The sequence below is a fragment of the Anser brachyrhynchus genome (genome assembly GCF_964034855.1).
Source record: "Anser brachyrhynchus genome assembly, chromosome: 8".
Taxonomy (NCBI): Eukaryota; Metazoa; Chordata; class Aves; order Anseriformes; family Anatidae; genus Anser; species Anser brachyrhynchus.
This window is the reverse complement of record NC_137702.1, coordinates 9,819,229-9,843,042: the sequence shown is the minus strand read 5'-3', so window position 1 is coordinate 9,843,042 and position 23,814 is coordinate 9,819,229. Positions and strand designations below refer to the sequence as shown.

At 38.4% G+C, this 23,814-nt stretch overlaps 1 protein-coding gene across 15 annotated transcripts in view; it reads left to right on the top strand.

Moving 5' to 3' along the window:
- Positions 1 to 23,814, top strand: part of MAST2 (microtubule associated serine/threonine kinase 2) — a 191,953-nt gene that overhangs the window by 148,274 nt on the left and 19,865 nt on the right. For all 15 annotated transcript variants that reach the window (XM_080602211.1, XM_080602219.1, XM_080602218.1 and 12 more), the window contains 12 exons: positions 261 to 336; positions 1,022 to 1,231; positions 7,290 to 7,391; positions 10,571 to 10,703; positions 12,821 to 12,882; positions 13,532 to 13,617; positions 15,570 to 15,778; positions 17,347 to 17,485; positions 17,919 to 18,051; positions 19,997 to 20,162; positions 21,197 to 21,298; positions 23,006 to 23,128. In XM_080602211.1, coding sequence (XP_080458337.1) covers positions 261 to 336; positions 1,022 to 1,231; positions 7,290 to 7,391; positions 10,571 to 10,703; positions 12,821 to 12,882; positions 13,532 to 13,617; positions 15,570 to 15,778; positions 17,347 to 17,485; positions 17,919 to 18,051; positions 19,997 to 20,162; positions 21,197 to 21,298; positions 23,006 to 23,128 — 1,541 coding nt within the window. The remainder of the gene's footprint in view (positions 1 to 260; positions 337 to 1,021; positions 1,232 to 7,289; positions 7,392 to 10,570; positions 10,704 to 12,820; positions 12,883 to 13,531; positions 13,618 to 15,569; positions 15,779 to 17,346; positions 17,486 to 17,918; positions 18,052 to 19,996; positions 20,163 to 21,196; positions 21,299 to 23,005; positions 23,129 to 23,814) is intronic.

Here is a 23,814-nt window from a genome sequence, read left to right as displayed (position 1 = left end):
GCTTTCAGGGAAATAGGTGGGTTGTCTGCCTGAGTTCTTGTGCAGACAGGAGGGTGAGCAGTTTTCAGATGAGTTAGCTGTCACTTCTAGGGGGCTTTGAACGGCCATTGCTTGGTAAGATTTCCTCTGAAGTTCTACATATAGCCATTACTGAAAGGAAGTCAAAGGGCTACAGTCAGTGTGGCAGTGACCAGCACTGGATTTTTGAGGGTTTTGATGTGATATCTGTAAATGATGATGTACTTTCTTTTCTTCTCTAGCCCGGGTCGCTCCCCAATTTCCTTTGACAGTGAAATAATAATGATGAATCATGTGTACAAAGAAAGGTTTCCAAAGGTAAGGAATCACTTTTTGAATAATGCATTCAATGAACTTGTGAGAATGCTCGGTATTTATTTGTAGTACTTACTGAGAAGGATCTCATGTCTCACCTCTGATTTCCAATTGTTTGTTTGTTTGTTTTAAAGCTGAATATTAAAATCTTTGGAATCAAGTTCTGAGAGTTAACATTTCACTGCAATGAACATAGATATTTGTTTATCCCAGAGCTGTCGATAAAGTCATTCCTTTCTGCTTTACCACTAGTAAAAATAGATGTTTCTCTGGTGGCAGGATATCGGGGCTTATGCTGAAAGAAATGACGTCTGTCTATTGCTTGGGGCAATGATTTTCAGATTTCATGGTCTTGCCTACAAGTTATGAGAGCTGCCTTGGATCTTACATCCTTATTGTGGAGACCCAGGGAGGAATGCAGCCTCAGAATCAAGTTATTTTTATAGTCATTTCCATTTTCAAAAAGTGTGTCCTGATTAAATGTTGCTGTTTGTTCTTGTGGACATAATTCTTGCCTATGGTGTAATAATTTTATTCTAGGCAAAACACCATCAATGTATTTTGGACTATTTTCTAAATCCAGTGCATTTTGGGATTGAGAATATATTACTTTAGTACCCTACTTGTTCATGTTTAGATTTTGGGATAGTAAAATTTTAAGAATAATTTGTTTATTCTGTACTCTTAGGCCACAGCGCAGATGGAAGAACGGCTGGCTGAGTTTATTGCCTCTAATGCTCCAGAGAACGTGCTGCAATTAGCAGATGGGGTCCTAAGTTTCATCCATCATCAAGTTATTGAGCTGGCCAGAGATTGCCTAGATAAATCACGTGAAGGTCTCATTACTTCTCGGTACTTTTATGAGCTGCAGGAAAACTTGGAGAAACTTCTCCAGGATGTAAGTGCACTCTAGAAGTAGAATATATTACTTTGATTGAAACTTGAAAAAATAAGGCAGAGCTTTGATTTCAGGAGAGGCAGGATGAATTCCAGAGGAAGGGCAGCAGGTGGGGGTATCAGGAGACCTGAGTCGTTGATCTACCATGGGCAGATTTGAGCAAGTCACCTCACCTGTGTACTTCATTTGTATGAAAGTTAAATATGCATATGAGTAAGTCAAAGGCAGTCTTTGCCATTTATGAAAATTGGGTTCATACAGATGAAGGAAATTACTGAACTTTTCTTTCATGTACTTCAAGACTCTGAATGACTTATTAATTACAATAGTGCCTTCAAGGAGTGAAAACACCATAGTTTGTAGTGTTGCTATAAATTTTTCATAAAAGATTTTCTTGAGCTGAACTAATCCAGTTGTGGGGTTGTTTTTTTTTTTTTACTACTTCGATGTGTTTTGTGGTGTTCAAAGCATTTGAAAATACACAAGGGGGCACAATTTTAATGCGTGCTCAGTATGCTTCAGCTACTCATTAAAATCACTCTTTTCCTTTAAAATAATATTAACTTCAAAAAATCTCTTAGAATTTATGCTATAGCTGTTGTGAAGAGTTGGTGCTATTACTTACTGCTGGGTCCAGACCTCTGTTTGGGATCATCTTCCTAATCCTCTGCTTTGATTTAAGTAGACAGCAAGTTGAAAGTACAAGATTTATAAAGATCACAGGCTCAGATAACAAATATCACTGAGATACCAAGAAACGCAGACCCTGAAATAATTTTTCTGTGATGATTCTTAATCTTTTTAATGAAGATGTGTTTACATGTCGTTGATCAGTTTTCCAGTATGAATTGCACTAGTCTGTGCACCTCTGCCATTCTTTCCAGACATTAGAAAGTGGTAGGTAGATTAAAATACTGTTTTAATATACTACTACTGTATTTAAAAGCTTTGTGAAAACTGCAGAATCTTCCTTTGTTTTATCTAAAGTTTTTAGCTACCACATTTATATGAGTGTGGCTGCAATTTCCCTGATACTTGTTATGCATGGGAAAAAAGAAATTACTCTTGTTTGTTCCTGTGGTGCTAAGCCTGAATGAGGAATGATTTTGACAGATCAAGAGAGGAAGAGAATATATTTCAAGGACCTGCATGGTTGTCTGCCTGTGGCATATCAGTAACCACTGCGGATGCATTTCTATAGTAAAAAATGTGTTTCCTAGTAAAAATAGAGTTCTTTGGATGCGGTGCGGGAGTTTGACCGTAGCTTCGAGCATACAGGGCTGGAGAAATTGCATCTAGTCAAAGAAATTGTTCAGGATTCATGGTTTTTAAAGGAGGAAAATCTTTCTAGAGTCTGAAAGCGTGGCAGCAGAGCCTTTTCGGACAGCATAAGCAGCACGCAGGCACTGCTGCTGGATCCAGGGCTGGCTGGCGCAGGGGCTGACAGAGGCACGTGAGCACTGCTGCATGTTGCTGACAAGACTTGAAGCTGCTGTGGAGGAGCTGGAAGCAGGGTGCAGGGGTTTCCTGCAGCCAGATGAGCATGTGTCATTAGGTCCATGTTGTATCTCCAGCATCTGGAAGCAGGGTACCTGTGCACACAAGCTATGAAATAAGGAATCCAGGCACCTTTGGTCAGTGGTCTGTAAGTTGGAAAGCTTTCACTAGAAGTGGACGTGTATGTTTTGCAAAATAGCTTACATTTCAAGGGGTGCAAAGGGTCCACAGAGCATTTTACAGTGTCTTTTAAAGTATCTTCTGATAACAGATCGTTTAAGCTTGAAATTCTCCTGCTCCCAGACTTTTCTCCCTCCTTTGTATGTGGACTGTGATTTATTATACTCTAAGAAATTGAGAGAGTGATAGGTTAGGTCTGGCCACTCCACTCAGCCCTTTCAGGCCTGTCTTCTGGCCTGAAGAGGTTGATCAGGATTTCAGAGAAGGTGTGGGTCAGGTAAACATGCTTTTTCCTTTCCTCTCCTTCAGAACAAGTCCTCAATATACACCTTCTTAAGTGGCCTTTTCCCTTTGGTGCTGTATTCATTATTCTGCTACTCCCAAGCACAGGGGAGAAGGACACCGAACGGTTACTGCGTGAGGTACAGCAGTCATCCCTCTGCTTGCTCAGTAATCGACAGCGGGGCTGCTCTGACCTCTTTCTCCTCAACATCTTCTTCAGGGTGTGGGTGAGAGAAGGGCCTGTTCTCAAGTGTAATTAATTTACTTTAGGAACTAAGGGGGACTAGGGATGATTGAAAGGAAAGCTTGGAGAGACAAAGGAGGCAAAACAGGGCAGGAAGAAGGAGAGAGAAATGAACGCCAGCACAGGAAGGTCCATGATTTCCTTCCATGTCTTTTTTTTTCCTGTGCATATTTTCTTGTCTTTTGGTTATATTCTAATACTTTAAAATCCATCCCCCACACCCCAAGAAACTTTTTTTGAGGACTCACCTAAAACACCAGAAGCTTGGAGTTGAAATTAGAGTATCCCAAACTTAGGGCAGGGTCCTTAGCTGTGATTATCTTGTTAAGGTACCACGCAGAGCAGTACTTTATATAAATAAGACCATCTGGAATCTCAAAAAAAAAAATCTCTTTCACTTGGCCAGTAGTATGGCCTTTGCAGTAGGATATATAGGTTTTGGCCTTTCCAGTAGGATGTATAGTTTTATGCTATATTTTTACAAGATACAGAAAGACTGGGAAGATGATTTATTGGTCACTAAGGAAACAAGCAGCACTGGGCCAGGAACTGGCAGGAATATCCATGGATTTTCATAGAGTTTTACTGTGAAATTCACACAGGAATTTCAAGCCACAGAAAGAAAAAACTATTTAATGTGTTGCAGTTTGAGGCTACTTTATGTTGTAAAAATGTATTCATAAAATAGAGTAATTGGGTATGTAAATAATGAGCTGTTTAAATATACCAAACCACAGAGCTTTTAAAGTTTTTAGATCCTGGCTTTTGTAATAAAATACCAACAAATCTCATTAGTTCTGGCAAATGAGATATTTTCTCGTTTGGAGTGTGAAATATTGTCTTTTAGCCAGAGAAACCTATTGCTTATTGCATCACTGAAATGATCCTGAAGTAAAAATGAATTTAATAGATTTTCTTTATTTTGGAAAGCGTGAACTTGGATGCCACACTTCACATTTAAAGAAAAGATACTGAAAAAATAACAGAAAGTACTTATGAAAAAGAACAGGGCATTTGATTCTTTATCTGTTACCTTAGGGGTTGGGTTAGGGGATGGAACAGGAGCTCAGGCTCCTTTGAAGTAAAAGGTTATAGTCAGTTGTTTACTTGGCTCCATTGACTAAATGACAAAGACAAGGTAAAACTAGCCAAAAGTTGAATGGCTTTTGTGTAGGTTAAGCCAGTTGGAGGTAAGGAAATGAAGAATTACAGGTGTGTTTCTGTGCATGGAACAAAAGCAAAGAGGAGGGAATTAGTATTGTACTATGTTGACTGATACAGCACATTGGAAAATTGATATTCTGATTGGAATTGCTTTCTTAATATGAGCCTGAGCGTAAATTTATTGGTTCTTGGCATTGCAGGTCTATTGTTTTGGTTTCCATCAGTATATTAGCTCAATTACAGTGTTGTGACTTGCATATCCCAGTTATTGGTCCTGCTGAACCCCAGGGGAGGACAGTGATTTTAATTTCATGCCCCAGTAGCTCCAGTTAGTGACGGATGGGTCTTTCAGATAAGGGAATCGGTTTGTAAATTACCCGTTGCTACCTCCTGTACATGTGTCACTGGCAATGTGTGGAGGAATGGCATCAGCCTCTACCCACAACCCCATAGCTTCTCCCTCCTCCCCTCTGGAGGCGGCGGGGGGGGGGGGGGAAACCCTGAAATGACACCAGCAACCTTCAGACAAGCATGTCGTCATTGGGAACTGCTAATTAGGTGGCACGCATCATCCCAAGGCACATGGAAGCGGCGGGCAGAGCCGTGCTATATAACCCCGTCTGCTTTCGAGATACTGTCATCGGGACAGATGGTAAACAAGACGTCTGTAGAGATGTCCGGACTATCCTGTGAGGGGAGGAAACAAGAAGAGGCAGTGTTGCTGAGGATCTTGGAAGAGCAGCGCTGTGCAGAGATGATGGCTGAGTGGCTGTTACAAGTTGTGTTTGATTTTTGTAATCCTCTACTCTGCTCTTTTTTTTTTCTTTTCTTTTGCTTTTCTTTCTCATTTGGCAGTCATGGTCTAGCTTTTCGTTTTCAAAACAGACACCTGATTAAGTTAGTTCAATTTTTAAATTATTTGCCTAAATTGCAGAAGATGAGAAAGAGAGAAAGCAAAAGGACTTGATTTAAAAGGATAAGTTTGCTTCAACAGTATAAACAGATGCAATAAATAAAAATATTATTTTTTGCATACTATGTGGGGGAGAAAGAGGACGTTCCAATTGCATGGCTCATATTTCAAATAATACAAAGTTGTTGATGTTTTATTTATTCATGGCAAAGCAGCTAACCCCTGGTGATCTGGAATGGCTTTTCAGCTATGAAAGCATTAATTTCTTTATAGAATTCATATTTTAGCTCGTAAGTTTGGGTAATGCATTAAGGGGCACAGAGTGAATACTAATCACCTTCATTTTCATCATTTTCTATTTTATAATGAGAAAATACTGTTTAGAAAAAAATCTCAACTTATTTCAGTGTTTTCAAAATATTCTTTGTAAGACTTTTATAACCGGGAAGCATCTCTGATACTGTTTGTAGATGATGAACTAGCACTTATGTAGTTTTCTTCAAGGTTAAAATTCTAGCACTACCTTATCACCGCTGAAGTAATGTTTCTTGTTCTGACCTTTGTCAAAATGAGAAATAATAATTTTGTTGGTTTGGTGACAAAATTGGCATATATTTAAAAATGCTGCCTTTTTCTAGCTTCTGTATTTTTATTGTTCTTTTAGGTGACTGACTGTGTTTTGGTTTCTCAACAATATATTTCTTTTTCTTAGATGGTTTAATGAACAATGCTAAATGAACCTTTAAGTTTCTTGCTGCTTGCATTCATGTTGATAAAATATCATTCCTACAAGCAGCTACTGGCTCATTGCCAGTATAAACACATTGGTGAAGTTCAGGACTTTACATTTGTGTCTGTGCTAAAGCCTAATTTTTTGACCTTGGAAAGCAATAGCTCTTCTTCATTTCAGAGTTTTTTCCATGTCATTGGAACTATCTTTTATCACCCTATAACGAAATACCATTTTACTTGTGTTCCAGGACTTGTAACAATATTGTTTTTGAGCAAAAAAGAGTAATTTGAAGGGTGGGTGGCTATTGTTGGTCAAATTTGCCCATGTTTCTTACATTACCCATTTTAATGCATTTTTTGTTATAAAAAAGACATCCCTTCTTTGTGCACGCACACACACATTAACCTTGAAGCTAAGCATTGAATTTGTACTGAAGTCCAGTAAATTAAAAAGAGTGGGTGAGAGTAAATTCTCTGAATTAGCTTTCTATATGTTCTTTGCTTTGTTTGTGTGCTTGGTACAACAGAGCATTCAATACAATGCTGTAGTTGTTCAGCAGGATTTATGAAATTAAATCAAAAGAAAATAAATTTAGGATTTTCATGAATATGAACGAAAGTAGTACAAATTCCATCTGAAAGCACACCCTAAAAATGTGTAGCTGTTGGTCATTTTCTAGATTTTGGTATCATATGGATGGTAAAATTGGAAGAATCAGTATTCCTGTTTTCATTTTTAAAAAAACAAAAACCACATCATATCTAATGTAACTGATGGGTGATATAATGCAAATAGAGCCTTTGAAATTTCTCTTGCGTGATAAAAACAGTCAGTTGTAATGGCAAAGCTGTATGTAACTTGGTATCCTTGAATGAGCTGAGATTGCAGCCTGACCTGACTCGGCCATGCCTTTGCTGCTGAATTGCAGTTACTGTGTTACTTATTACAATTATTATTGTTACTTATTCCTCTGTGATCAGCATTTGACATATAAAAATGAAGAGTTCACTGCTAGGACCATAATGGGATCCTTTGCTCTCCACAGGCCCACGAGCGATCGGAGAGCTCAGAGGTTGCCTTTGTTACCCAACTTGTGAAGAAGCTGATGATTATTATTGCACGACCCGCTCGGCTGCTGGAGTGCCTGGTAAGTGTGGTTCTCAGGAGAGCACGCGTGTGATCTGAAGTCTGGTGTGTGTCTGGGGAGATAAGGAACACAAGATCTTCAAGAGAAAACTTTAAATTCTGATGAAAATATTGATGAAAAATAAATAAGTTTTTTTTTTAAAAAAAAAGTCCCGTCTTTTGCATTAATATGGAATTATCTTCGCATTGGAGTGTCAGCTGCAACAGTGGCTAGTTGGGTTTTAGTGTAAAGGTTATGTCTGAGGGGCCAGATGTAGCTTTTGGCATCATTTCATGCAGCATCACACCACCTGATATTCCTCAGGGTGTTAGTAGGTACAGTGAAGAGTGTATAAGTGTATGGTTTGTGTAGACAACATTGTTGTGATTATTGATTATAGAGCTCAGTTCTGTGTCTGCATTTCACGAGGATGCTGAAAAATTGGTGAGAGTGTAGGGAAGAGTCACAAAAAATTTTTCTGAGGGCTGGAGGAGGTATCACAAACCTACAGTTGAAATTTGTGAACTAGCAGGATGAAATTCCCTGGTCTGCATTATGTGAGAGGTACAAGCGCACAATCTAGTTGTTTTTTCTGGACATGAAAACGACAGGGAAGCTACATCCAACTGAGACATTTCACAAGGTGGCTGAATTAGGAATCTGTGGCTGGTATAGATGTGTAGTTAACAGGTTGAGGGCAGCAGTGTGCCCGCAGTTGACATTTCTCACTGGAGTCACTAGAAGATAAATGAGTTTTGCAGAGCTTTCTTTGGCAAGTTGGACCGGAGTGGGCCAACCTTTCCAGTGATACCAGTTGTTGTAAACACCTGCTGAGGTTCTGTGAACCGGTAGACTTCAGAGAGTTCCCTAATTCCTCTGCCCTGACCCATGGCCATCAGAGGGATTGCTTTGCTGGGAACCCTATAGTGCAAGGAAGGCAGGAAGCCTTGGTAAGTTTTGTGAACTCATCTTTATATCTGGAACCACTTTCAAACTCAAGTCAGCTTCTAGCTGCAGATCAATAGGTCTCCAGGGTCATCCACTATCTTCTGTACCCCATGTTCTGCAAAGTGCAGGAGAGCAGGTGGGAGCAGTAAAGTCATTGAGATTTGAGTAATGAACTCCAAAGCACGTAGTAACAACCTTGAAAATGCAGTGGCTGGTCTTTAAAGTGTAAAAATAATGTTTGGCTTTATATATTAGTCTTTAAATTTTTTTAAGCTTTATTGGCTTTCTAGCAATTTTTTCCATATATGTAATTCTGCTGACATGAAGACTTAAGCATTAATGTTCCTTTTATCCTATAAAAGAGCAACAACTATAGCAATGGATTGTCTACCATTTAAATAGCTTGTGAACTACATTTTATTTTTATTTTGTAGCATAATTTTTTTGTAATCTAGTCTTTAACTTCATTGTTTGTGAATTTATAGACACATGTTCTAAGAATTACTATTAATGTTAACTTCAGTAACACAACTCGTTCTTAATTCTGCCTTGTAAATGAAGTGACTGACCACATAGGCAGTGGTTGGGATGGATGTGATTGTTGTGATGGGAGTGAAGGCATGTAATTATTTTAAACTTCAGCTACTTGGCTTCAGTCTTTGTGTTACATGTTGGGCAGTGAAATGTTTGTTTATGGAATGAGTCTCTGGGGCTTCAAGAAAATCGTGTGTTTTGTGCATCATTGAAACCACCTTTTGGGAAAAGTATGTAATCTGTTGTTTTTTTCATATGGTTTTTCGATAGCACTTTCCCCCCCTTAGTAGGGACCATTCTTCTCCATTTAACTAAAACTGTACACAGATAATAAAATAAATCTACTACAAAGAAGGCAGAAGTGGAATTTACTTCGTTTTTGTACGCTTGATTTTTTTTTGTCACCAGACATTTATTTTCTTCTGTCCTTTACTCACCAATGAATGCCCTACAGTTGTATCTTGAAAAATCCTTCCCTGACTCCACCTTCCCTCCCACCTTGTTCTCTAAATTATATTGCAGTGCTGTTATCACATCTCTCTCACAGTCCTCTGTGATCCCTGCTGTCTTCCGCCTCTCAGATAGTTGACTAATTCTTTTCCAGATAATTTAGAAGAGAACTTTGTTTCTTGCATTGTTACTGTCTTTGGTTGATGGACGTATCGAAGCAGCATTGCTTAGAGTAATCATGAAAAAGCATCTTCTCTGTTTCTCTAGCCCTTCAAATATCTTTATATCATCATTTTCTCTGATTTTTTTTCTTGCTCACAGTTCTGTACTCTCTTTTCTGTCATACCGCTGACCATACTCACATCCATTCTTTTCTGATAACCTTCGCTGCTTCTCTTTTTCCCCTCACATTTCACAAGAAAATTTTTGCTCATTGAGTTTTGCTCATTGATAAATAATAAAGTTTGTAGGGCAGAAATAAGGTTATTTAGTGATCTTACTTCTAAGCAGCAGTGCTCTTGCATCTAGATATTGTCTTTTATTTCCAATTGTATCTATTGGTGTAGTAAAAATGATCATACCTGCTTATAACCTTTGCTTTCCTTAGAGATCCAGTACACCAAACCTGAGCTGATATAATCTACTCTTTACCCTTTAATAGTATTTCTTACGTAGAAAGTGAAATCTTCTCTGCTGGTAGATTAATAATTACTATTTTATTAACAATTCTATTAGTTATTTCTAAGGTTGGGACAGTTAAAAGTGAGGTGGACAGGTGAATGGTTTGATCAGAAGTGATATTTGAAAGCAGGTGAGGTTCGTATTGGCTTAACTCCTCTGTCAGACAGAGGCAGCAGAAGAGGGCACCTCAGTCCTCATCACCTTTCATGGCACAGCTCAGAGACAAAATTAGGAGGTGGATCCAGGTTAATGTTTGCATTTTTATGACCTCATTATCCGATAATCTGGTTTTGGTTCATAAAATTGCTACAATCCTCCTCATGTTTTGAATGGCAAATCTAAGCCAGTGGATGTCCACCAGGCTGTAAAGGCACAGCATTTTTGCAGAACAGGTTGGAATGCATTGACTTGCTTGTTGTACTATAAATGTTTAGCATTGCAGCTCAACCCAGAATTAGCTTTGGATGTTTTTGAGGAATCCAGATGATTCAACCCGTGCTCTTTCTCTCCAATGTCAGAGAAACCTTTCATAACTGTAAAGCTGTATCATTTACACCCCCTACCCCTTTCTCTCCACCTTTCTGCAGGAGTTTGATCCTGAGGAGTTCTACCATTTGTTAGAAGCTGCAGAAGGCCATGCCAAGGAAGGGCAAGGAATTAAATGTGACATTCCTCGTTATATTATCAGCCAGCTGGGACTTACCAGGGATCCCCTGGAGGGTGAGAACTCCTGTTTTGTACTCTCCAAACTACTGAAAGGATAACCAAAATCTCCAGATACTAACTCCTGGCCACTACATAGCTAAAGAAAGCTTTTATTTTATTGGTTTAATTTCTAAGCCATTTGTCCTTATCTTCCTGTTTGTTGTCAAATTCTAGATTGTCTTTTCCAGCCCCTTGTCTCAAAGGAGCATTGCTGGGGTAAGGATCACACATCAACAGTGACAGTTCTTTACTTATAGTGTTAATAATGTCTCCCTGTATTATAGCTGAAAAAATGTTAGAAAATGGCTTTATGGTTTAACTGCTTTCTCTGTGCTGCTGGGCAGTAAAAGTAAGGTCACTTGTTATTTCTGTTCAGCCACTGCCTGACTGACTACTAGTGGGTTGGTTGGAAAGGATTTGGTCATCCCATTTGTTGGCCTCACTGGGAAAAGTTGTGACTTCCCAGGGACCAGGACCATGAAACCAGGACTAGTATGATTTTTTTTTTAAGTGGAGATGCCTGTATTTTTACATCTTGCATAGCAGTGAAACCAAAAAAGAGTGAATTATAACCAGCACAGTATGTCATCAGAGTAGGAGGAGGAGTGCCTTGTTGCACTGCCTGATAACTGAATACTTCATGTGAAAATAGCAACAATATTGGTGCATGATTCACTGAAGAGTGCATATATTTTCAATTTTCTAAAGTAGATGCATTATAAACATAATGTCAGTTAATGAGTAGTTCACTTGGATATAAAATTTTTTATTTCTGCTCCCAAAAGATATTTTTCCAAACAGTTTATGATAATTAACACAAGTTTATACTCAGAGAAAATCTAGTTTGTGATGAAGAGGATTTATTTTACACTTTATGGGTTTTAGAAATGTTGGATATTGCACTTAAACATTTGATACATTTTTAAGGGGTCATAAACATTTGCTTTCTACCTGTTACAAAGTTAGATATGGTCTATGAAATTACAGTGCTTTTTAGGCACTGTATGAGTAAAGTTTAGAAGAAAGTAGCAGCTTTTCTGCTAGGTCCCAGAATTATATATAGTAAAATGAATATGCTGTAAATGTACAGAGCCCCAGAAGATCCCGACTTTGGAATTCGTGAGTTAATATTTTTGTCTGGCACTCTGCTAGCTTACTCTCTTCTCCTATGACAAGTTTTACGAGCATGCATGGCTTGCTCAGCAACAATAGAAAGTGTGACAGAGATTGGAGATTGCTGCAGAATATTTCAGTGATTGAACTGTACTTTTTGTTTTCCCTAGAGAGCATAATTTTACCATAAATTAGTAGTCTGGATAGGACTAGTTTAACTTCTACGGTGTTTACTCGAATGACAGTGACAGGTTGACTTCAAGTGAAGAGCTCTTCGGGAAAATTTCTACCAAAGATTGCTAAATGCAATTTAATAGCATTTGTTGAAATCTGACATTAAAGGGAAATTTTCCTTTGATCCCTGTCATGGGAGAGAACCTTTCCATCACTAATTCCCCTTACTAAAGTCAAATTTTCTTTAGAAATGTGTGGAGATGTCAAGGTGCCTTATTTCCTTTCTGTAAGGAGGGCACCCAGAAATGTCAATGATGTCTGTTCAGAGACTAGTAGTTAATGTAGGATTTGGTTCTGCAAAGTTTATAGCATCTCCTAAGACAGCTGAGTAGCCTAAACTAACTGAATTTCTCACAGTTTGCTGCTGCTCAGCATTTTGCAGAATCGTATACATTTCATGGGGAGAGGTTGTTTGAAATGTAATTCTTTTTCTTTTCTGGAGTACAGAGGTGCCACCATCTTTTTGCATGGAGTAGGTTTTAACATTAACTAGCAGGCAGTTTCCTTAAACTTGCATTTGTTGCTTTTACTTATTGTAGAAACCATCTACAGTAAGTGATGCTGAGATTAGGACAATTAATTATATTCATCTTTATATAAAATGCCGCTTACAATTTACAAGATGTTAAAGGTTAGCACTGTATAATTGGGGTGACTTTTTACAGGGGGGAAGTATGTCCTTCATAATCTACAAGCACCTCTTAAAATCCTGTTTGTCTTGTACAAACAAAGAGAATAGTGTTTGATTGAGATCATTAGGAGTAATCTCTCCCCTTTCTTTTCAGAAATGGCCCAGCTGAATAGCTATGACAGCCCAGACACTCCTGAGACAGATGATTCAGTCGAGGTAAAGCAGTAATACACTCATACTGTCTAGCACATTTTTTTTCCCCTGGAAAGAAGTAGTCTACAATAAAGAATTAATTATAACACAGTGGAATTTTAATTTAAAAAAAAAAGCGCTGACATTCAAAAGCACTAAAGTATACACTCATAACAACGTGCAAATCTCTACTGTGGAGGTGAAATGCATAAAAGATGCAAACAGACGTTTATCATCAAATTTTGTTGATGTTTCTTTGGAGTTGCAAACAAAAATCGTTTGGAGAAACTCTTTACATTTGCATTTGTAAAACATGATGGGAATTGAAAAGAGATGAATTTAGTTACAACTGCTGGAAAAATGTAGTTATACAACTCAATAGGTTTCAAAGATTCCTAGTTTTTTAGTTTATCGGTATTTTAAATATGTAGTTATGGAAAGGTCTGAATCTTATAGTCCGGTGATTTTCTGTGCAAGTACTTGCAGAGGAAATCTGCAAGGCTGCTAGGGATACAGATGATTATCCTGAAACTGAGGACTCCAGAGCTTTAGAAATGGTTTGAGTTTGGGTAAATGCTGCTTAAAGAAGAAAAGGACAAAAGAGTGAAGTATAGAATGAAGTCGCTTCTGTTCTCAATTTCCCTTCTTTTTTTTTTTTTTCTTCTTTCCCCAGAGCCGTGGAGCCTCTGTCCAGTCAAAGAAAACTCCATCTGAAGAAGAGTTTGAAACTATTAAACTGATCAGTAACGGTGCTTATGGGTAGGGCTTTTTAGGCTTTGCTTTAAAAGAAAATACTATTATCATTCTACCCAGTAAAGGGTTATTACAAAGTTAGACAAATTACTGTTTTCTGTTGGGTCCAAAGTATAAAGAATTTTGCCTAGGTCTTGGTTCCATACTTGTGATGTCTTCTGCATTCTTGTGAGAGATGCCATTTCTTTCATGTTCTCAGGGTTTCTTAGGCAGTACCCCCTGTACCTGGAAGTATTTCCTGGCTGTGAAGGTCTTAACGTTGTGCTGAACTGGCACCCAGCTTCCAGATTATTGGTTGCTTGTAAAAATAAATTGCCCCACGTTAAAGCTTTCAGAATATTGTATTCCTAATCCCTTTGTGGCACAAATTTGCTGAAGCCCTTCCAAGCTGTGGCCTCAAATCTGTTCTTGTAGTAATTATTCCTGCAGCATCTTTTTGTGGTAGGTAGGTAAAATATAGACACTTCAGTACCTTGGCTTGAGATGACAAAAATGTTTTCCCAAAACATTGTTTCTAGGAGAAATATCGTCACTTAGTTTATTTTGGAATTTCCTAAACAATAGTTTGTTTTGAGTCTTAGAAAATTATTTTGTACCCCTTTCTTTGTTGTATATCAAGGCACCCTACCTGCAGTTCCTTTCATGCTGAGTGTTTAAGTCCTGTGATTTCTGTTTGTATAAAGGCTACCTAACTGAGTGAGGGTAAAATTCTGTAGTTGCAGATGTTTTTGATGACTCATTCAAGCAGCAGGAATGTTGAGAAAGAAGTTGTTTATAGTTTTGCATTCTTCCATGTGTTCAGATTATATATGTAACATGGCTGTTTGTGAGCACTTGAAATACCAAGATAAATGCTAAAATTATATTGGGGCAAATGTGAGAAGTAATAAGGTAAGAGTGCTATTAGATTTTATTCATTGAAGAAAACAGAATGAAGTTGGTCAGTTAAAATTGTAACTGATCATCCAAACCTATCCTGAATTTTAAAGATGATTCCTGAACTCCTTGCAGTTCATAAATCATTGTGAATTATTTTGATTAGGCCATAACTATGAATAGTGATTCAGTAGGTCATAACAACAAAACTTAAGCCAGCATGTGCTTGAGTGTTTTGTAGAAGTGGGTGCTTAGTTAACAGCAACTTGTTTTTTATTTTAAATTGTGGAAAAAGTGTAGGTGTATTTTTCAGTCTATGAAGACACAATGGAGCAGGTTTGAAGCACTGTATTGTTAGACAAGAAGCTTTTTATGTTTTCAGTCACATTTCTGCACAGCCCCCGTGATTTAAAAATAACTTTGTAAAATGTGGGGAGATGTTGTAGTTCTCCTGTTACTCATTCCTGTCTTTATATTTGGGTGTATTTCACAGTCAGCTGCTTGTGAGACACAATACCATGTTAAATGCAATATACTCCAGAGAGAAGGAAGCAAGCATTGATTCAGAAACGCAGGCAAACCGGATGAAAATTTCATTTGCGAACTGTGTTACTAATGTGCAGGAATCTAATGATCTGCAAATGATAGAAATGTAAGAGATACTGAAGGAAATCCCTCGTGACAGTGTTGCATCAATTAACTTTATGGAGCTTGGAAAGAAATCATGCTGATTTCATATATTTTGGATGTTTTTTAGTGAAATAGTGACTATAGTATTGAACAATACAAGCCTCATTGCGTTGACACTTAAGGAAATCTGTGACATTTGTGCCTGAATTATCTCCTTGTTAGTCACATCAACAAAAATGCTCCTGAATTCAAAAAGGCAGAGTAGCTTTTGGAAGGAAGCATGATAGGTCTCCTTTTTGAGGGGAGTTTGGCAATGAGATGGGATTTTATAGAGTCACAGGTATGTCTTATCAGGATCCATTCAAAACAGATACCATCAACTGTTTGTTTTTTGTTTTTTAAATAGTTCAAACTGAAAATGGAACTTTTGCTCTTGGTATGTGGTTTTCTAGAGCGGTGTATTTGGTGCGACACAAGACCACCCGTCAACGTTTTGCCATGAAGAAGATCAACAAACAGAACCTAATTTTGAGAAACCAGATCCAGCAGGCTTTTGTCGAGAGAGATATCTTAACATTTGCTGAGAACCCCTTTGTAGTCAGCATGTTCTGCTCCTTTGAGACCAAGCGCCATCTGTGCATGGTTATGGAGTACGTGGAAGGTATGTTTATCACCATCTACACCTGCAAAGCACATACATGTAATGAGTCTCATTATAAAAGATGCAGTTTCTAAGCGACTTATAAGATGTATACTTTTGGGTGTAACATCGATGAGCACACTGCTCTGAATGCAATAGGGAGGAAGAACAACTTGTGTGTGCTATTTCTTTCTTCGTGTCGAGTGAGGTCAGTCGGCCCTGCAGCAGCAGGGGAGATCATGATGCCCTTTTAGGGAGGAGTATATGGACTGCTTGGGCTGAGCTGGAGAGATGTGAGTCATTCTGCCCCTAGTATGGTTTTGTATAAGGAGATACTCCAGTTGTGAATCTCTGTGACTAACACAGCATGATTGCAGTGGAACTGAGGAAACATAAAGCCACATGTAGAAAAGTTGTAGGGGTCAGAAGTCATCGTGAGCTTTCCAGTCCTCACTGGAAAGACATTCACCTGCTCTCCTATATGATGGCATGGCAAGATTCATTGCATGCTTGCTTGGCATTAGAGAAAGGTAGTTAAGAAACATCACCAAGTGACACAGTCTTTGTTCCTTACCAGCCTTTTAAAAATACTGTGCTGCTTTGTTGTTTGCTTTTTTTCCTTACTTACTGGATTTGATTTGATTTGTTTTGATTTATTTTATTTATTTATTTATTTATTTATTAAAATTTTTTATTGCAAGTGATTTATTTCCTCTGGTGAACAGAACTAATTTCTTATGCCTGGCTTGCTTGACTGAATGTTTGTGGGAAGCAAACTTGTAGTTATTGTGTTAGCGCTCTTTCAGATAAATTAATGCAACGACAACAGATGTATTGACATAAAAAAAAATATTAATTCCTGTTTACAAGTAGAGATGAAGGTTGAATGAAATGTGTGGGCAGTATTCCTTCAGAAACTTGAATTGAGGACTCACAAACTTATTTTCATGGGTACCATTGTGTCCAATGGTGTGGCTGCTTCTCCATGCATGGGAAGAGCTGGGTAGTAGTCTTAGTATTTGCTTACTACTTTAAGAAGCTTGTATATCAGAAGTAGTGTCTGTCACAGTGGTGGAAAGCAAAGAAATTTATACAGAGGCAAAATGGTCATGAACAGTCCTTCCTTCAAGGCTTGCTTACAGTTGGGAAACTGCATCTGTACAATTGTTGAGATAAATATTTCTTGCTTTCCTGAGCCATACAGAAATTAACAGAAGTGCACTGGAGAGAAGGTTTATCCTGATGTGTTTTACTGATAATGAAGATGAGGCCAGAGGAATCTCAGTTCTACTCTTCAATCACAGTTTATTTTTTCAGCTGTTCAACACTCAGTGGTGTTTTTTGTGTTGAGCCATTTTGGAGGAGAACAGGCATACCAAGCATACCTGCATCTCAGTTTTCCTAAGATTTTGATGTTTATTTGAAGCTCAAGACAGAGTTGAGAGACAGTTTTAGGATTTGGGGTAATGGGGTTGAGATACAAAGCCTTTAGGAAACTCAATCTAGTCACCTAGTATTGTAGTTCCGTAGCTGTTCTTTGTTACTGGTATTTGCTATTTCACTGTGCCATATTTGCAACTTTTTTCTAGGAGGTGATTGTGCTACACTTCTCAAGAACATTGGTGCCCTACCTGTTGACATGGCAAGGATGTATTTTGCTGAAACTGTTCTAGCATTGGAGTACCTACACAATTACGGGATCGTTCACCGTGACCTAAAACCTGATAAGTAAGTCTTCAGCTCTTCAGAAGCTAGTGGAAGAGAGACAGTTCTTTGGAGGCTCTCTACATGGGCAGGAGGATGTGGGGGCTAGAGACAGTGGAGATTTTCGATGGTATCTAACATGCAGGAAGTTTTAGGGATTTGCTACTGATATACAGAACCAGACAGGCACTGAGAAAGAGTAGGAAGAATATTTTCAAATATTATCTTGACGCTATTGCTGCATTGGTGAAATATGGCAGAAGGCAGCCTGATTTCTGGCTGCCTTAGCAGCTCTGTGAGGTTCAGTTGCATGGGAGGTTGCAGGTGTTTGATGGAGCTGTAATGCTGAGAATGTGCTTAGCATTATCTTGTATTCTTCTTCTTTTTTTTTTTATTTTTAGTTCCTTTTGGGAAACAATTGAGTGTTGCATTATTTTGCTTCTCCTCTTTCTTCTAGTCTCCTGATAACTTCCATGGGTCACATTAAACTTACAGACTTTGGACTGTCTAAAATTGGGTTAATGAGTCTTACAACTAATCTTTATGAGGGACACATTGAGAAGGATACCAGGGAATTTCTGGACAAGCAGGTAAGCTTGGATAATTTTGTCTGTTGATGTGGGATCCAGTCCAGGATTCTGTCTTGGGTTTCAATCAGAGTTTGTAGCACTCCCTGTCTACCTTGATGCTGTGCTGTGTGCTTTATAATTGGAGGAAAAGATACGAGTCCATTCTCATATTTGCACACAAATTTCTGTGTTTTTCTTTTTTCTTTTTTTTTTTTCTTTTTTTCAGTTTCTCATTTTGAAGTGATGCACTTGAGCTCTTAGTTCAGGATATCAAAGGTGTCCTTGACCACAGTGCAGGCGTGAACAGGTTTTTTTAGGGATGTAACACTGCTTTTTCTGGAAGGTTATTCCACAGTCTCCCCCTTCTGGTGCTTAGAAAGTTCATGGCAAGTTCCAATATTTTTCTTCTTATAATTTTGTATGCTGGCTTAAACGTTGATTTTCATCACCATGGTATTTCCTAAAGGTTACTTTCTTCTCTAGTCTTCATTTTGCTAGGCTTGACCAGTTACATTCTTTTAGGTAATGAGATAAATTTTCCTTTGATGAATTAATAGCTCTTTCATGCACCTGTTTCAGCTTGAGATGATTTTTCCTGGGCATAGTTGACAGGAACTATATACTGTATTCTGGATACAGGCTCACAAGTGCCATGTATAATGGGATTATAAAATTCTTATCTCTTCTGAAAATACTTAGGATCACAGCTGAATTTTCTTTTTTAGCTGTGCCAAGTGTTAATTCATAATCATCCTATGATAAACTAAGAGCACACAAGGGATTGTCTTCTTTTGCTTCTGAGTCATAATGTTTTTTGTAGCAGGAGCTCTCCTTGGTCACTAGATCATGGTCTTGCATTTTGCAGCATTATATTTTTTACAGCTACTTTGTTATTGTTGTTGCTTCCAAGCCCAAGGCAACCTAGTTCTTCCAACCTGACGTCCTCAGCCATTGCCTGTGCCAGCTGTACATCTCAAGTTTAAATGCTGAAGTGTGTCATCATACTGTGTTGCTAATTCTGCTAGTGCAGAGATGTAAGAGTTTTGTCAGAATTCAGTCCCTGATAGCTGTAGCTGTGCCAGTAGAAATCCATCAGGCAGACAGACATATTCAGACAGAATCTGCATTTTTTCCATATGCCTTAGTGCTCCAGAGAACGACTTAGCTGGTACATCCACACTAGGAACACTTCACATGATATGCGCTGGTGCGGCCTCACCTCGAGTACTGTGTGCAGTTCTGGGCACCACAGTACAAAAAGGACATTAAACTGTTGGAGAGTGTCCAAGGAGGGTGACGAAGATGGTGAAGGGCCTAGAGGGGAAGACATATGAGGAGTGGCTGAGGTCACTGGGCCTGTTCAGCCTGGAGAAGAGGAGGCTGAGGGGGGACCTCATCGCAGTCTACAACTTCCTCGCGAGGGGGAGTGGAGAGGCAGGTGACCTTTTCTCTGTTATCACCAGTGACAGGACCCGAGGGAACGGTGTCAAGCTGAGGCACGGGAAGTTTAGGCTAAACGTCAGGAAGAGGTTCTTCACTGAAAGGGTGGTTGCACACTGGAACATGCTCCCCAGTGAAGTAGTCACTGCACCAAGCCTGTCTGAATTTAAGAAGAGATTGGACTGTGCACTTAGTCACATGGTCTAAACTTTTGGGTAGACCTGTGCGGTGCCAGGAGTTGGACTTGATGATCCTTATGGGTCCCTTCCAACTCGGGATATTCTATGATTCTATATCATTTCTGTGCAGGTAATGTGTTCCCTCTACAGACTCTTGCTACATGGAAATAGTTGTCTAGAGTGATTAGTGACAAAACATTAAGCTTCTTTCAAAGCTCTGAGGTTAAAACAAATCAAATGAAAAAAAAAAACACACCAAAAGAAAACCTAACACATACACTTAAATCAACTTTGATGTGAATTTGGCACTCTGTAGGCTGATTGCTTTCTTGTATGTTTCTCTTCAGGTCTGTGGGACTCCAGAATACATTGCGCCAGAAGTGATCCTGCGCCAGGGTTATGGGAAGCCCGTGGATTGGTGGGCCATGGGCGTTATCCTGTATGAGTTTCTAGTTGGCTGTGTTCCTTTCTTTGGTGACACGCCTGAAGAGCTGTTCGGACAAGTGATCAGTGGTATGTTTCTGTTCTGGTCCTCGAGGGATGTCAAAGTGTGCCCTGAAGTATAGCTTTAAAAGTATTGAGGATCTATAGTTTACTCAAGATAGGCGATATATTAGGCAACGTTTCTTTCTTTCTAAATTTTTAGGTATTTATCTTTGCGTCAAAGTAGCGTTCATCTGATTCCAGCCATTGAACGTTGTTGAGTACTATCTTTCTAGATAGTTCTGCCAGTACGCATGGCGTGAGAGTTATGCAAGTCCCTGTAGGACTGGGGAAGAATATTTGAGGATTTTTTTCTGTTCTCTTTTAACGTAAATGGTGGAGAATATGAATGGAGCAGCTGCCAACTAGTCTAATTCACTCCGATTTGGGTTGTTTCTTCTGTAGGTGTAAATGTCAGCCAATTAGAAATTGTTGTAGAAATGAAGTAAAAAGGAAATCCTAAGCAAAAGAAATTGATGCCATTGTACTTGGTACCTTTATGTCTTGTGGATTTTTAAAACTCCTGCTTGGAGCTGGACAAACAATTGCTTTGTGTTCTCTCAGTGAATATGCTAGTGAAAACATTTCCTGTTGGGAATGCTTTCTGAAACAGTAAATTTTTAACACACTTGGCAAATATCCCTAGCAAAAAGCAGATTTCAGTGAAGAACTAAATTTGATGCATGAAATGCTTACCTATGAATTGTTCCAAGTATAACTAGTGTGGAATGTGCGGGCACAAGATACAGCTACAGTATTGTCAGTGTCATTGTTTATGGATTGTCATGGAAGTCCAATTTCAGACTTTATTAATAGAGTTCTTAATGCTTTTTTTCCTCCACAAGCAGTGCTTGGATTGACAGCAGCTCTAGCTGAGGCTGAATTTTATGCATTTTGGAAAATGTCAGTGCTTGAATTATATTAAGTATGCAAGCTGCTGAATTTAAGGTATTTGCAATTCTGGGGAAGGACTGAGCACTGCATTTTACAGTGTAGGAATGTGAATGGTTATTCAAATTGGTTGTGAAGCAGGTAGAAAATGTCAAGTCTTTTTTTGTCCCCAGATGAAATTGCCTGGCCAGAAGGTGATGATGCACTGCCACCAGATGCCCAGGACCTCATTTCTAAGCTTCTTCGCCAAAATCCTCTGGAAAGAATGGGAACAGGTAGGAAACTTGTGAATAGGAAAGTACTAGCCAGAAGCAGTAAAAGAGGCTACCTTGCCTCTGAGGCAAAGTACTAGCCAGAAGCAGTAAAAGAGGCTACCTTGCCTGTAAGACACACCAATCCCTGTTGAAAAATATTGGTCTAGAGCTGAGAAAATGTTTGTGCTGGGTTTTATGAAGCTCTGAAAATTAGTGTAGACTGTACACGTGTCAGACAGGTACTACTGTTTTGTTTGGAAAACAAGAGACACAATCAGGTTTGTAAAAACTTCTCAAATTTGTGCTATTCTAGTTAAGGCTTGAGGGTTGTGCCTTGATTTGAGAAGTGTATAATCAGATTTCTTTTCAGTTCCCTTCAACTCTGGGCTTAATCCCCTACAATGAAGTGAACTCATTGGTATGATAAAATAAATGAAAACTTTCCCATTCATAGGGACCTGTACTGTAGAATTCTCCAAACATACAACAAATTCTTGATACAATCCCTTTGGCAAAGTCAGATGTGTATGCCAATTTTTTTGTATTACAATGTCAGATTTAGAGTTTTACAAGCCAACACTTCTCATTTCCTGATAGTAAAAACAAAAACACAATGAAATAATCTTTAGCTGCCCTCCTGTTTTAAAGTAATTTTTCCAACACTGTGGCTTCACAGGACTGGTTGTCTGTTTCATAGATATCATTTGTTTGATTTAAATTTGGATTTTCAATTGATAAGGATAAAATTAAAAAAAAATAAGGATAAAATTAAAAAAAAAAAAGATAAAATTAAAGCTATTTAACAATTTCCAAAAGCAAGTATTTAGCAAACTTAACATATGTACATACGAGGGTGATGAATGGAACATAAATTAATAATATAATCAGATGATCTTCACATGTTTCTTGTCTATCTCAAATCCACGTACTTGAAAGGTGTTGCTGTCAACAACAGCAAGGTAGAGTTTTTTGCCTTATAAAATGAGTTGATGGACTGATTTTTTGATTCCTTACATACGTGTAATGCTGAGACTGCTGTTCCACTTGGCATCTCTTACTGCTACGGGCAGTCAGCAAACCTTTTATCTCTTTTCCTCCGCTATGCTCTTTTTGTTATTATTATTATAATGACAGTAACATCTTTTATGAATATTAATTTCATCTGAAAAAAATCCCACATGCTAGCAGACAGATAATCCTTAGTTTTTCCTTCTGGGTACCCATGAGGTTGGTAACTCATAATATATTAGTTAAAAGATACTAATTCAGGAAGGTATGTAAGCCTCTACCTTGATTTAAACAAATGGATGAGTTTATTCATGAGAGTGGAGCCACTCACATGCAGAGTACCTTTCTTAGTTTGCTCTCTTTATTTAGCTATCAACAAGGTGGTATTTAGAATTTGGAAATTTTAAATTAAGATGTTAATTAGTTCTTAATCTTGCAATTTGCTGTGGAATGTAATAGCAGATGCTGTCTTCCAGCCAGTTTAGTCATGTGTTGTCATTAAATATGAAGAAGAGGTAGGAAGGAGTAAATCTTGGTCAGATTTTATCCTATATCACCACTTTGGTAAAAGGATGAGTTGTTTCTCAAAATTCCTGGAAAAGGTGTGATTTAAATGTACTTGGGTACATTCTTACAGACTCTTGATATTTTTAGGGTTTGCTTTTCTTGTTAATGCAAATGCTGAAAGAAATACTCTGCGATAAATGATGCTTATTTCAGGTAGTGCCTTTGAAGTGAAACAGCATCGGTTCTTTAAAGATTTGGACTGGAATGGATTACTTCGGCAGAAAGCTGAATTCATCCCACAGTTGGAATCTGAGGATGACACAAGCTATTTTGACAGTAAGACTAAAGATTAGGCATAAACTGCATTGTGTGTTTTGTGTGTACTTCATTTCTGAAGTTGTCAAAGATAAGTCATTGTTAGAAATTGAATAGAACGCTTGATGGAAATTCCTTTTAAAAGTTTCTGTTGAATGCCAAATAAGGTTTCTTTGAAAGCAAATGAATTTTAAATGAAAAAAATGTGTCTGTTAAAGTCAATTGGCCTTTCACTGGTGCCTGTGGACTTGCCAGCCTCGACCCTGCAGTGAGAGATGCTGTATTTGTTATGCTGGCTTTATTACAGGTCTTCCAAAGCATTTGGTGTATCCAACTTCCTTGAGTTTCTGAGGAATGGAGGAATATTTCCCTTGTGACTGTTTTCAGCCAGTAAATGTTTCTTTTCTAAAAAACAAAACCAAAACAAAACAAAAAACCCACCACCCAAACCTTGAAGACAAATGTGAATTGCCATGGTATGAATACTGTGCAAGATTCGTGGCATTTCCAGATAAGAGAGACCCAGTACAGCAGCTCTGAATGCATCCTGTTGGGTAGAAGCACCACATGATGTTCAGCAGTGCATGTCAGTGGGTCTATCATGTGGGAACAACAAACTCCCCAGTTATCCAGGCATGCTCAGCACGTTATCAGGATGACTTTAATGCAAGCCCTATGTAAGGACTGGAATTCTCACATCCAGAAGT